This window comes from Pseudonaja textilis, chromosome 2, assembly GCF_049901715.1.
Source record: "Pseudonaja textilis isolate UNSWEBS1 chromosome 2, rPseTex1.2, whole genome shotgun sequence".
Lineage (NCBI taxonomy): Eukaryota > Metazoa > Chordata > Lepidosauria > Squamata > Elapidae > Pseudonaja > Pseudonaja textilis.
The window spans coordinates 89,016,691-89,032,114 of NC_141991.1; the positions used below are offsets into that span (position 1 = coordinate 89,016,691).

At 37.3% G+C, this 15,424-nt stretch overlaps 1 protein-coding gene across 1 annotated transcript in view; it reads right to left on the reverse strand.

The window, feature by feature from the left end:
* The window catches only part of SPINK5 (serine peptidase inhibitor Kazal type 5), a 29,567-nt gene extending 17,154 nt beyond the window's left edge, over positions 1-12,413 (reverse strand). The window contains exon 1 of the mRNA XM_087923170.1: positions 12,236-12,413. Within this exon, the coding sequence (XP_087779296.1) occupies positions 12,236-12,413 (178 nt within the window). The remainder of the gene's footprint in view (positions 1-12,235) is intronic.
* Between the last annotated feature and the right edge of the window lie 3,011 nt (positions 12,414-15,424).

Sequence of the window (15,424 nt, forward strand, 5' to 3'; positions counted from 1 at the left end):
TTGTTTCTCTTCATGTTATTGATAGATGGAAGATAGATATGCCTTAGTTACTGGTATCAGATTACTTCCTCAAATTATGTAGAAGAATGCAATAAAGTTATATGGAATAATAGAATAGTTATTACTATTAGGATTAAGTTTACTTTATTGTATGCAGTGTCAAGGTCTTTTGGGAATTTGGGAGTTGATCCAAGGGGCAGTGTACAGAGCAAACTTGTGAATTTTCTCTATTTTTTTAATTAGCAAAATGAAACAAGGCATTTTCAGGCAAGTTAAACAATTTGGGCAGTTTTATTAAAGAAGTTAGATAAGCAAGATTCTTTTTCAAATTATTTTGCCTCCCTGCAATATTTTTGATATGATATGGTCTGTATTCAAGGCAATGATTTGTAAACTGCTTTGCAAACTGAAAGGGTATTCTATGTCATAGGCAAGAATGATCCTATTGCCATTCCCATCCTCTCCCCTCTGGCAAATGTTTCATGTATGCAGTGCTTCACAAAAGAGATTAGTAATTTGCTAGTGAAAGGGATAGTTTTAGAATGAATTATTTTATAAATTAGAACCATAACTTTACAAATAATTATTCAAACAGATTTCTGCTGATCACAAGCTTTGTTAGGAATGTACAAAGCATTCAAATATTTCCTTGAAGAGTTGAGGCAGCTGTGATTTCTGAACGTCTTGGTGTGGCTGCTTTGAGAGATTTTTTCAGGTTATCTGTACATGTGCATGGATACAAAAGAATAACTTTTGTAGCTTTTCTGAGAGGTTTTTAGATGTATGAAGGTGTTCTTTTTTCACATCTTGTGCTGCTTGTGCTATATTGGGTTTTGATGAAGACAAGTGGATATTCATTTTGTTAGAAGAGGTTGTATAGATGATCTGTTTCCCTTTTCTGATCAGGGTTGCTGTGTTGTGTTTGCATTCATCTAAATAGTAGTCAAACACGGCTTCTCTTAGGGAAGATTGGGTTGTTACTTTGGTAGTGGAGCACCTGATTGGTGTGGATGGTTTTATGACAGACTTGTGTTTCTAATTTGCCTTCATTGCCTCTGCTGATGAGAAAATCCCAGGAAGGCTAGTCTGTTGCTTTTTTCTTTCCTAGTGAAATTTTATTCCACTAAGTGTTACTTATAAACCAGGCCAATGTATTAGATTACCTCTCCAAGATTTTCATGCCCCTAAATCTGAATATGTATTGTTATGCTACTCTGTCTCTCTCAACATCCCCAGTATCTAGAATGAAGTAAAAGGCTTCCTTCCATCCAACTGGGATATAAATGACCTTTTTTGTTGTGAGAAACTCCAGCTATAATGCAACTTTCAGTTGATACATAGCTATGCATAATTAGGAAATGCTTAGTCTTTCCCCAATAACCTGAACAACCTAGATGCAGGCATATAACTATGCACAAATTCTTGCTCTTTTCAAATCACTTCCTCATTTATTATTGACATTGACCTTATAAACCTAATCCTGATTAGAAGAATGAGAGAATGTTCCTTTCTCACTCATTATTAATCCAAAAATGTTATATAAGCTGAGAAATAAGAGAAATGAGTACATTATTGGGATCAGAAATTAAGTAGCCCCAAGTTCTGACAAGATCTGTACTTCTTCATAAGTCAGACTATGTTTGATTTCACATACAGAAAACTTAGCAGAATGTTTGCTATGCATGTAATTCATAAATTATTTCCAGAGAATAACCTTGGAATTGTTCATGGAAATTATTCTGCTTTTTTTTGGCCCACAAGAATTTGATATCTGTGGAATTAAAGCAACCTAGAAAGATCTGCTTAGAGTTCATAAAAGAATCTTAGTTCCAGATGTGGATAATCAAGATATGTTTCACTCTATCCTCCCTTTTATTGCATATAGAAACATAGAAAACTGATTGCAGGAAAAGAACTAGTCTGCCCTTTGAGGGTTTTTATTTTTGAAAAAGTTTTTTTTCTTTTATTGATATAGTTCTTTAATCCTCAAACTCCTCCTCCCACCCTTATGTCAATCTCTGCTATACTTTATAAACTGGTTCATCCAGAACATCTAGTTTCTCCAGGATTTTGTATTCTTTTCTGCAATATTTCTGACTTTGAAAGAGAGTGCTAGTTAAAATCTTTATTGAGTTATGGTGAAACAAATGACGTGGTAGTGACATAGTACTTTCTAACTTGAATCTAATGATGTCTAATGATAATTGGTTAGCATCATTAATCATTTTCAGAAAATGAATTCTTAGCATGGAAAAAATATGTTAGAAAGCATCAGAAGATTTTATTTCATTGATGTGGAATGGTCCGTTTGGAAATTCATACCGTTTAGTAACATAAAACATTTTGCAATATATGAAATCATTGATTGTTAGTAGAATTCAAAAGATGCAGCAGGGCTTATATATTTCATTCAAAAGGATATTATAAAGTCTCCCTTGGCTTTACTTTGAAAATTTGGAAAGTGGGAAGATTTGGCACACGGTGCTTTGACAGTTGCCCATCTCATTTTTAATTCCAAATCAAGTAGGAAGTAAATAAATAAATAGCAGTTATCAAACACACACATAAATAAGGAAATAAGAGCTGAAGTTTCATGTCCCACCATTGACTATACTAGGCAGCGCATTTTTTATTCTTACATATATTTATTCTACCTCTGGGATTTCACCAATGAAATTCACTTCTTTGCTTGGATTATCAGTGGAGCAATCCTGTGAACTCTATGCCTGAAGAAGGACTTCAGCCTGAGCCTCCTTAGTCCCAGTTTAAATCTTTCTTACTCCCCCATAAATGGTTGCATCTGGAGTAATCAGAGTTCAAACACTAGCATAAAGGATTTGGTAGACAAAACCATTCCATAAAGAAGAATATGAAAGTGGCAAATAACTTTGTACTTCTGGTACTAATCATTCACTGCTTTACTTTTGGAACATGTGTCTTGGGGACCCAGCATTTTAGTTAAGACTTCTAAGAGAAAAAATACACTTTCCTCTAAAGAGTCTCTTTTGTATTATGGACAACTTTCTTTCTTTCTTTTTTTTTTTGAAAATTTTATTGATTTTTAAAAACAAACATAAACAAACAAAACATAGAACATAAAAACATATAACATCTTTTTTGAAAGCAGCCTGATCCTGGGTTACATCTCAGTGCAGACACAAATTCAAATTCATGCTCATTTTTATATTCCATTCAATATCTTATTACTATTCTCCATTTTGTATATAACTTCACCCCTCTTTCAACTTTCTTAATTTTATTTTATTTATTTCATCTCAATTTAAATCATCATACTTATATTCTTTGTCTGTCCTATTTCAGCTGTCTATTATCTTTTCTCATTGAACAAAATTTTTCCTGTAATCACTGATTGGAGTATGATGCCTTTATATCTTTCCCCTAAAAATTATGACATTTAATATAATACATAACTTCCATTCGGATTCTGCTTGATACATTCTAAAACTACACAATGTATTTTTTTAAAAGAGGAAAAAATTACAAATATATAACATAAATAAAACAACAATCCATACCAATTCAATTCCACCATTAATGTTGATATTCATTTAAATCTTAAACATTTTACGCATTGCTTTTCAAATAAGTATCATACTTCTATGGGAACACTTATAAGCTTTCCATAATTACTTCCCCCCGCACTTCACTTATGTTTTATAAAACATTGAGTAGTTAAAATGTTCCTATTCCTTCCTAATTCAATTCTCTCATTTATTTCATTTATTTTATTTTATTCACAAAAGTTTCACTAAATTACACTAACTATTTTATTTCACTTTTTAATCATAGGTTGTTTCCAATTTTCTAACATTATTTCTATTGCAAATATAACAATACAATCTTATGTACCTTTACAGAATTCCTTTTTCAGTTAAATTTTCACCTGTTATCTCTGAATAAATTCAGTTTCTTTACATCTTGCTCCAAACCTTCGAAATTTCTCTTCCCTTGCTTCTTCCTTTTCTTCTCTCTGCCCTTTTTACCCCCTGTCTCTCCTCCTCAATTTCCCTCTTCTGAATTCCCCCTTTCTATTGCTTTCCAACATTATATCCCCTTTTCACATTATTTTTCCCCTTTTTGGCTGTTTTTTTTAGGTCTTAAATTCTCCGTTCTCTTTCCCCCTTTTCCCTTTTCTTGCCCAGATAGAATTACTTGTTCATTAAAAATGGCTTCTTCTTTGTCCCAGTCTTCTTGTTACGCAGGCCTTTCTTGCTGTTTCTGGTAAACACCAATCGCCATTTCTAAGAATTTAAAAATGGAACCAGAGGAGCCCTTCCCTTCTTGTTCCTGTTCTTTAAGTTTTTTTAATTCAATTTTCAGTTCATCCAGTTCATTCCGTTCATCTAAAAGTGATGCCATTATAGAGTTTTTTTTCTTTTTTAAACAACCACCCAATTGTTTTCAGTCATTCAAATGTGATTTCCAAAAGTTCCAAAGTCACCAAACAATCCAAATACACAAAACTGTTCATTTAACACTTTCTTCTTTTTTCACTTTCTCTTCTTGGGGTTACTATTTAGTTGCAAAGTTCCAGTCAAAATGTATCCTTTAGAAGTCTTGTTAAGGTTTAACTTTTAAATTCTTTTAAATTTGAAGCAGTCTCCTCCTTTGAAGTCCTGCCCTTATTCTTTTCCTCTCCCTTCCCACTTATAGCAAAAAAAAAAAAAAGGATTTTTAAGCCTCCAGAAATCTTTATTGTCCCGTTGGCATTTAATTATATTTCCAATTTAATTACCTGTTGGTGCCAAAGTGGATTTTTCTGATTTCTTTATTCAAATCTTCTCATTGTCAGTGTGAGGAAGGAGAGCGAAGAAAAAAAAAACTTTCCCTTTTCCCTTTCGTTCTCTGCCTCCAGCTCTTCTTTGGGAGTGATGTATCTTTTGCAAAATTTTTATTCCAGGGTATCTTAGTTGTTACTTTTTGTCTCGGTCAGCCAAAGACTTTCACTTCTTGACTTCCTCCTGCACTTCTTTTCCGGCTGAGTGCTTCTTTGAGGCGGCCATTTCTGACCGCCCCTCTACCGCCTTCAGAAAAGGGAGTTTAGCCAGCTGAGGAGGAGAGGTGCGGCTCCCCTCAAACCCTGCTAGGTCTCCCCTGTCTTCACCACCTCTACGGGGTGGCTTAGCCTCAAAGCCGACTGGCTCGGGGCACTCCAGTGGCGAGCCCAGGCAGAAACCATGCATGATCGCGGATTCCTGCCTGCCGCCAAAGCGCTGCAAACCAGAACTCATATTATGGACAACTTTCTATGTAAAAGATCATATCAATTATGTTCAGGGACATAATTGAGATTGCATTTTGAAATCAGGGCTTTAGATTTCACACACTTTTGTGCAATGGGACTAATTAGTTTTGCTAAATAATAATCAGAAGTTAGTATGTATAGTATAATTCTAATAGATGCAAATTATTAATATGTAATTCCTTTTGGGATAGCCCCAGTAAGTATACCTTCTCTCCTGCAAAGAGTTACAAAATGGTTACTCTTTACCTTTCTACATTTTAGTATCATTTTTGTCATTCTGTACCTGGACAAGATCAATCTACCAGCTGGCCTTAAACTGCAGGTATAAAATATGATGAAATGGTTTCCATGACTTTGTTCAAATTATTTATGTATTTAATTTAAACATTGAATTATTTTAATTACCTGTATTTTTCTCACTATAAGATGCCATATGATGCATGCACCTGGCCATATGATGCACCTAGATCTAGGGGAGGAAAAGAAGAAAAAAATATTCTGAACCAAGTGGTTTAATATTTATATTAGTACATCCCCATCCCCATCCGAATGCCTCCTTATAATAGGTGTCCCCATCAGAGTACTGCGAATATGAAGTGCCAAATATGGAGTGTAGTGAGGGCAGGAAACTGAGCCTGAGAGAACCACATGCATCAGCTCTGCCTATTGACTCCTGCACTGCAGAAAAGAGACAGAAGATATTGGCAATGGCAAAGACAGAATAGAATAGGCTAGGCTAGGCTAGGCTAGGCTAGGCTAGGCTAGGCTAGGCTAGGCTAGGCTAGGCTAGGCTAGAATAGAATAGAATAGAATAGAATAGAATAGAATAGATTAGAATACTTTATTGGCCAAATGTGAATGGACACACAAGGAATTTGTCTTGGTGTAAATACTCTCAGTATACATAAAGAAAAGATACATTTGTTAAGAATCAAGAATCGTAACATACAACACTTAATGATTGGTAGGGATACACCCTAGCAGAATCTGCACGGCAGTCAGGCAGGCAGGCAAAATATGCGAGATAAATGTTTTTGTAGCTTACACTCAGTAAAACAGATACACCATGCTAGTTAAATAGTTTATTCCAGTAAGAGTTATAGCATAGTCAAACAGTCCATATATCATTCACTAATTCAGTCCATCCAGGGATTATTCAGTTGCAAATTCCAGTGTCGAAAAGAGAGGTCAGTAAACTTACAAATATCAGTCCAGTAATATATCTCTTCTCAGTAGAGATATGAAGAAGTTACACCTCCTTTTTTCCTTCAGCAACTCAGCAGTAGAGAAACACGCAGTTAACAAACCATCAATTCATCAAACCAGTAATCGTCAGCAATCGTCAGCAAATGAGCAGGTTCTCTTGCTCCCTCTTATGGTGGTTCACAACCGCACCCAAAATTACATGCTTTGCAGTTTAAAGTGACACACACTTAAACTTACTATCATAGTTTATATATATTATTTTACCCAAACTACGTTAGGTAACCTATGTTATTCCTAACATTCTCCCCTTTTGGGTAATATAATAATATATATATCTATTTACAACCTTAATCCATAGTAATCACAACTCTCCTTGTGTTTCACTGCACCTTGGGCTTTTGTGAACTGATCAGCAATGTTTTGTTCAGTCATACAATATTCCAGTCTTATTAAACCATCCATTACAGATTGCCTTACATTCAGATATCTAAGATCTGTATGCTTAGATCTCATTTTCACAGCAATATTTGTAGCCAACCGTATGGCTTCTTGATTGTCCTCATACACAACGATGGAATCTTTAACAGTTAATCCCATATCCAACAATAACTGTTTATACAGAATTAAATCAGTACATAATAAAGATAGGCAGGAAAATTCTGCTTCCATTGTGGACATACTTATGTGTTGCTGTCTAATTGACCTCCAACCAATCAATGCTTTTCCCAATAGTATAGCCATTCCTGAAGTTGATTTCCTAGTGTTTATGTCTGTTGCAAAACTTGCATCAGCATATGCACTTAAAATCAAATCATCTTTTGGCTCCAAATACAATGCATAGTGCATTGTCCTTTTAAGATATCTTAAGATACGCTTTGCCGCTTGCCAGTGTCGTTCAGCAGGTTCAGTGTTGAATCGAGCCAATTGATTAACGCTATAGGCAATATCTGGCCTTGACCAATTACTAATGTACGATAGACTACCAATTAGTGACTGATAGATAGTCTTATCGAATTTTGGACTTTGAGCATCAGTGTGGCAAAATTCCTGACTCACTGGAGTTTTTGCCGGTTTACAAAGTTCCATCTTATATGTTTTTAGTAATTGACAAATCTTATCCTCTTGAGATATCTTATAGCCACCGTTGGTTTTATTTATTGTCAATCCGAGATACTGTTTTATCTCTCCTAATTGCTTTAATTTTATCCTCTTTCCTAATAATGATATTATTTCAGTAGCTTCATTATTAGTTTTTGTAATTAAAGCAATATCATCTGTAAACAACAATAATAATGACACTATTCCATTTGTCTCTTTTTTAAATAAACATGGATCAGCTAAACCTGCTTTAAACCCTATATTGTTTAACTCTTTAACAATATATTGGTTCCATTCGTAACCAGATTGTTTTAATCCATAGAGACTCTTTTTCAGTTTCCAACAGTCATTATTAGTTTTATCATCCTTAATACCTACAGGTTTCTTTAGGTATATAGTGTGCTGCAATGGTGCATGCAGATAAGCAGTTTCTACATCTAAATGATTTATGGTATAGTTTTTCTTAGCTGCCCACACTAAAGCTGCTCTCAAGGTTGTTGCTTTTAGACTTGGTGCAAACACTTCATCATAATCACATGCAGTTTGATTAAATCCTTGAGCTACCAACCTAGCCTTATGGGTAACAGTCCCATTTTTACCTGTTTTTAATTTAAATATCCATTTACAGCCAATGGACTTTTCACCTGGAGGTAATTTAACATTCTCATAAACTCCCATCTGTTTTAATGAATTCAGTTCCTTTTCCATAGCTCTATGCCAATTCTCTTGATCCTTTGCAGGATACATTTTAAATTCTTCCACAGTAGTTGGAACTTTACTAACTTGGCAAACTACACTTGCTTGGTACCGGTCAGGTGGTCTGGTTTCACGTGTTGAACGTCTAGGTATTACAGGGCTTACAGGTGGACTTTCATGTATTACCTGTTCCTGGTTATCTATTTCTTCCTGTTCACTTATTTCTTCCTGTTTTGGTCCTATTTGCTCTTCCTTTTCTTCCTCTTTAATTGGACTCTTCTTATTACTGATTTGTTGGTTTGGTCTTTTGTAGGTTTCTATAATTACATCTTTATTTGAATCTTGCTCCAGTTTTTCCCATCCTACATGTTCAAGGAATTGTGAACTAGCACTACAGTAAACTCTAGATGTACCTTTTCCCCAGAACCTGTAAGATTTATGGTTAGATTTAACCTACAAAAAATAATCTTTTAGCCCTATGCTGCCCCTTATGTCTCAGTTGTGTAGGAATATGCACCCATGCTGGTGCTCCAAATGTGTGCATATAGCTTAGGTCAGGTTTTCTACCATGCCACCATGTGGATGGTAATTCACCTGTTGTTGAGTTAACAACATTATTCAATATATGATTACCACACATTATTGCTTCTCCCCACAAATGTTCAGGTAATCCTGAATCTGACAACATGGTACGAGCCATTGCCTGTAGTGTTTGGCCTCGTCTTTCTATAAAGGAATTATGTTGTGGCCTATATGGTGCAGACTTTTTATGTTCTACACCTGCCATCTTCAGTCTATTTTGGAATTTATTATTTATAAATTCCGTACCATTATCAGTTACAAGAGTTACTAGTTTCCTTTTAGTTTTTCTTTCTGCAAACTTCAACCAATTAAAGAAATTCTGATATGTTTCCTTTTTACTCTTCATTAAATAACAGAAACCATATCTAGAATAATGATCCATTATACTTAATATATAACAAGCACCTACCACACTTGGTTTTTTAGGACCTATAATATCAGCAAATACGACCTCTAGAGGCTCTTTAGTTTTAAATCCATTAATTCTATTTGCTGGTATTACCTTGCTTTTTTCTTGACTGCAAGCATTGCAGTGCAAATACTTACTGCAAGGCTTCAGTTTTATACCTTCAGATACGTTTGCTTGAGCATTTTAAAATTTATATGCCCTAAACGTCTGTGTAACAAATGTATGCATTCATCATGAGGTTTAACATTATACATTGTGTTAGCCACCTCTAACTGATTATCCTCTAACACATACAATTCACCGTTTAAAGTTGCAGTCACTTTTTTACCTTCCTTTTCTATTATGCAGTTTTCTCCCCTAAAGGTAACTACATAACCTAATTTAATCAAAACTCTAACCGAAAGCAAATTAAACTTAAGTTGTGGTATATATAACATTTTTACATTTTCCTGTATGCAAGAACAATGTGCAGTACCTTCACCTTTTGCTTTAATTTTCCAGCCATTAGCTAACGATATCTGCTGTGAACTCGTGGACATCTTAATAAATCTTTTCTTATCTTTCATTATGCAGTGCGATGCTCCACTATCTACAACCCCAAAATTATTATTGTTCACATTTTCGTTGCTATACATGGCTAACTCTAAGCATTTTTTATCCTTTTGATGCCTTTTTGCATTCTGGCTGGCATTGTGGCATTTTTCTTTCTTGCAGAATCTAGCCAAATGTCCTTTTCTTTCACAATTAAAACATTTTCTAATTGTGTAGGCTGACAAAGATAATTTCTCTTCTTGTGGTTGTTCCCTTCTCAGTTGATCCCTTTCAAGTCTTCTCCTGGCTTCTTCAATTAATCTGCCAGTAATGTCAGTTAATGTGAGGTTATCTTTTGGCAGAACTTCCAGTGAAGTTACATAGTCATCATAGCTCTCATCTAATGAAGACAAAATTATATAAACCTGATGCAGTTCGGTGAAGATAAGTTATTTTTCATGCAGCTCCTGAAAAATCCTCTTCATAGTGTTTATATGAGTCAACATATCTCCATTCTTTTGAAGATGTGTTCTGAACAGCTTCCGTGTAAGATTTATATGTGCTCCTACACTGTCTCGAACATAAATCTTCTTTAAATTCTCCCAACACTTAGCAGCTGTTTCTTCTCCACGAATATGGACAAGCTGCTGGTCACAGAGTGTCAGTCCTATTATACAGAGAGCTTGCTCATTCTTCAGTTTATATTCTTGTATTTTCTGGGCATCATCTTCATCCTCCGGATCCCAAGCATCTACCTCTGGTGGGTTTTGAATTATACTCCACAAACCTTCTCTGCGTAGAAGTAGGCTACATTTCATAGACCATGAAACATAGTTTGTTCCATCCAGTTTGGATATTAGAGACAAACTTGGTAAATTGACTTGTGCCATCTTTCTCTGGATATTAAACTATAATTAATAAAACACAGCTGTCTGTTTACAGTATTGTGTAACTATACTAACTCTCACTTTATATAAGCCTGTTATATCCTGGTTAATCTGACTGTGCAGCTGGGCCCATAACCAGTGTTAGGGATACACCCTAGCAGAATCTGCACGGCAGTCAGGCAGGCAGGCAAAATATGTGAGATAAATGTTTTTGTAGCTTACACTCAGTAAAACAGATACACTGTGCTAGTTAAATAGTTTATTCCAGCAAGAGTTATAGCATAGTCAAACAGTCCATATATCATTCACTAATTCAGTCCATCCAGGGATTATTCAGTTGCAAATTCCAGTGTCGAAAAGAGAGGTCAGTAAACTTACAAATATCAGTCCAGTAATATATCTCTTCGCAGTAGATATATGAAGAAGTCACACCTCCTTTTTTCCTTCAGCAACTCAGCAGTAGAGAAACACGCAGTTAACAAACCATCAATTCATCAAACCAGTAATCGTCAGCAATCGTCAGCAAATGAGCAGGTTCTCTTGCTCCCTCTTATGGTGGTTCACAACCGCACCCAAAATTACATGCTTTGCAGTTTAAAGTGACACACACTTAAACTTACTATCATAGTTTATATATATTATTTTACCCAAACTACATTAGATAACCTATGTTATTCCTGTCTTGGTGTAAATACTCTCAGTATACATAAAGAAAAGATACATTTGTTAAGAATCAAGAATCATAACATACAACACTTAATGATAGTCAGAGGGTACAATCAACAATCAAATCATACTAGGAAACAGTCAATATAAATCATACCTACTATACAATGCTGACTTTGGCTTAAGCAAGCAATGTAAAACACAAAAATGCTGAAACACATAACATTTTAAGGAGCTGAGGAAAGGTGAAATAGCCCTTCTCCTGTTCTGTTAAGCATGGTAAATGAAGACTTACCATATTTTTTTGGACTATAAGATGCTCTGAAGTAGAAGACACACCTAGATTTTGGGGAGGGAAACAAGAAAAAAATCTGCCTCTGATTTTAATTCTATTTGGCATATTTAATGAATTGAATTGAATACTTTATTTGGCCAAGTATGATTGGACACTTAAGGAATAATGATGATTATCACCACATAATCACCATAACAGTAATAATAAGAGAGGGAGTAAGAAGGAGAAAAATAAGTTTTGTGAGACACAAACGACGTCCACGATTATGGTAAGTCAACCTTTGTTAACTAATAACTAGTAACTGTAATCTTTAACCATAAGAGTAACTGTAACCGCAGTAACCACAATAGCCGTTACTGTTGCAAGTCGGCTGACAGGCACGAGCAATAACCAATGCTGTCTGACAGCTCACTTTTATATGGCTCACTATCAGACCACTCAGCCAATGAGAATGGACTTCAGTTCCCGCTCAGCTCAGCTGAACGTAACATCCCTTCCCACAAGTCAAGCTCATTCATAGTCATTCAGATAGGTGGGGCATTGTCTAGTCCAGCTGGACCTGCGCAACACGACTTACCCGGTCAATGGAGAATGATTACCTGCAGGGTGAACAGTCGACGATGGATACATTGCTGGACCCCTCTCCTTGGCTGACTTGGACTCAGGTGGAGGAACTTCTAAAGGTAGGTCTTCGCTTCTTGGTGTGTCGGCCACTCTGAGTTCACGTTGCTGTATGCTGGCTGGCTTGCTATCAGATGATAGCAAGCCGGCCAGCATAGAGAACTCAGCCCAATGCCCTTTTACACGGTCTACATGTTGGCACCAAACTCGGCCATCCAACAGATTTATTTTATAAGAGTTTGGGCCGATAACTGCCTCTATTTTCCCTGGCAGCCACAATGGATTACCTACAAAATTCCATGCATAAACCAGACCCCCAACTTGGAAAACTCTAATGCCACTAAAAGAATTTAAGGGAACATTTGGGACATAAGTGGGGTGTAGTCTCTCCATATGGTTCCTTAACTTTCGGCCCATTAATAACTCCGCCTGGGAACAATTGGTCACTGTGCTGGGGGTAACATGTTGCATTAGCAGGTACACCAAATTTGCATTTATCTCTTTTTAATTTGAGTCCTGAGGTCTGGAAGCAAGTGATGACTTATCTAAGGCGTTGCAGGAGGTTTTGCTTGTTTTGTGCTGAAATGATGACATCATCAAAACATGGTATAACACCAGGGATACCTTGCAGCAATAGTTCCATAAGGCATTGGAATATACCAGGAGCCATATATACCCCAAACTGCAAATGTTTACACTTAAACGCTCCCCTATGTGTTACAATGGTTTGGGCCAGAGCAGTTGTTTCAGTGACAGGCAGCTGTTGAAATGCTTGGGCCATGTCAAGCTTAGCAAATATGATGCCCTTTTCCATTGAATGGAGGAGATGTTGAATTACAGGCACATGATAAGCGTTAGTGCGCAAAGCCTTATTTAATGTGCTCTTATAGTTCATGCATAATCTGATAGAGTTGTCATGTTTAAGAGGGGTCACTATATGGGTTTCCCATATTGCATAATCTACAGGCTCCAGGACCCCTTGGGAGATCAACTTATCAATTTCTGCATCCATTTTTGATTTTAATGCAAAAGGGACACGTCGGGGTTTTAATCTGATAGGAGTTACTGCTGGGTATAGCGCAAAAGAAATTAGGGTGCCTATATAATGGCTTAAATGGTTGTTGAAAACGTCCTTAAATTCAGCTAACAGTGTCTCAATATCTTGGTTTTGAGTGCAATATATGCCTGTCACTTTAAGCCCTAAAGTGTCAAACCAATCTAACCCCATTAAACTAGGTAAGGTGCCTTCTACAATAGTAAGCGGTAATTGTCCCTTGAAGTCCTGAAATTTAATTGCAAACTTGCCTGTTCCTATAACTGGTATGTTACGCCCCTGGTAATCTTTGAGAGACATATTGCAAGGTTGAAGCCGTTTCTTTGAGATGGTCAGAATCAGTCTCTTTAGGGTGTCCCAGGACAGTATGGATAGAGATGAACCGGTGTGGAAAATTGTTGAGAAAGTCAGTGGAAGATGTTCTAGTCACAGTAAAACATTCATCCCTTTGTTTTTGGAACCTGTTTGGTGGCTGAGGCTGTGATTGTGATGTTCTCTTTCCAGATTTGATACCCTGGGGTACTTGCTGAAGTGGATTTTTTCCCAGCAGTGTTTGCTGGCTCACCTAAAAAGGGGAGGCAGACTCTTTCATGTGAACAAGCTATGGGAAGAGACTCTGTTTGTCAAAGTCAGGGGTTTTTTTCTGTTTACATTTTACCTTTCTGCTGATTTTTCTCTTGATTACAAAATCCACTGGGTATATATTGATTAGAAAAGTCTATCCAAGCATATAGAATGAGCCCCAAATACACTGCTCAAAAAAATAAAGGGAACACAAAAATAAAACATCTGAGATCTGAATGAATGAAATATTCTTATTAAATACTTTGTTCATTACATAGCTGAATGTGCTGACAACAAAATCACACAAAAATTATCAATGGAAATCAAATTTAGCAACTCATGGAGGTCTGGATTTGGAGTTACACTCAAAATTAAACTGAAAAAAAAACACTACAGGCTGATCCAATGTCCTTGATGTCCTTGATGTAATGTCCTTAAAACAAGTCAAATTGAGGCTCAGTAGTGTGTGTGGCCTCTACGTGCCTGTATGACCTCCCTACAATGCCTGGGCATGCTCCTGATGAGGTGGTGGATGGTCTCCTGAGGGATCTCCTCCCACACCTGGACTAAAGCATCCCCAAACTCCTGGACAGTCTGTGGTGCAATGTAGCATTGGTGGATGGAGCGAGACGTGATGTTTCAGATGTGCTCAATTGGATTCATGTGTGAGGAATGGACGGGCCAGTCCATAGCATCAATGCTTTTGTCTTGCAGGAACTCCAGCCACATGAGGTCTAACATTGTCATGCATTAGGAGGAACCCAGGGCCAACCGCACCAGCATATGGTCTTACAAGGGGTCTGAGGATCTCATCTCAGTACCTAATGGCAGTCAGGCTACCTCTGGTGAGCACATGGAGGACTGTGCGGCCCCCTAAAGAAATGCCACCCCATACCATTACTGACCCACTGCCAAACCGGTCATGCTGGAGAATGTTGCAGGCAGCAGAACGTTCTCCGTGGCATTTCCAGACCCTGTCACATCTGTCACATGTGCTCAGTGTGAACCTGCTTTCATCTGTGAAGAGCACAGGGTGTCAGTGGTGAATTTGCCAATCTTGGTGTTCTCTGGCAAATGCCAAACGTTCTGTACGGTGTTGGGCTGTAAGCACAACCCCCACCTGTGGATGTCAGGCCCTCGTACCACCCTCATGGAGTTTGTTTCTGACCATTTGAGCAGCCACATGCACATTTGTGGCACGCTGGAGGTCATTTTGCAGAGTTCTAGCAGTGCTCCTCCTGTCCCTCCTTGTACAAAGGTGGAGGTAGTGGTCCTGATGCTGGGTTGTTGCCCTCCTACAGCCTCCTCCACATCTCCTGATGTACTGGCCTGTCTCCTGGTAGCACCTCCATGCTCTGGACACTATGCTGACAGCAAACCTTATTGCCACAGCTCGCATTGATGTGCCATCCTGGATGAGCTGCACTACCTGAGCCACTTGTGTAGGTTGTAGACGCTGTCTCATGCTACCACTAGAGTGAAAGCACCGCCAGCATTCAAAAGTGACCAAACCATCAGCCAGAAAGCATAGGAACTGAGAAGTGGTCTG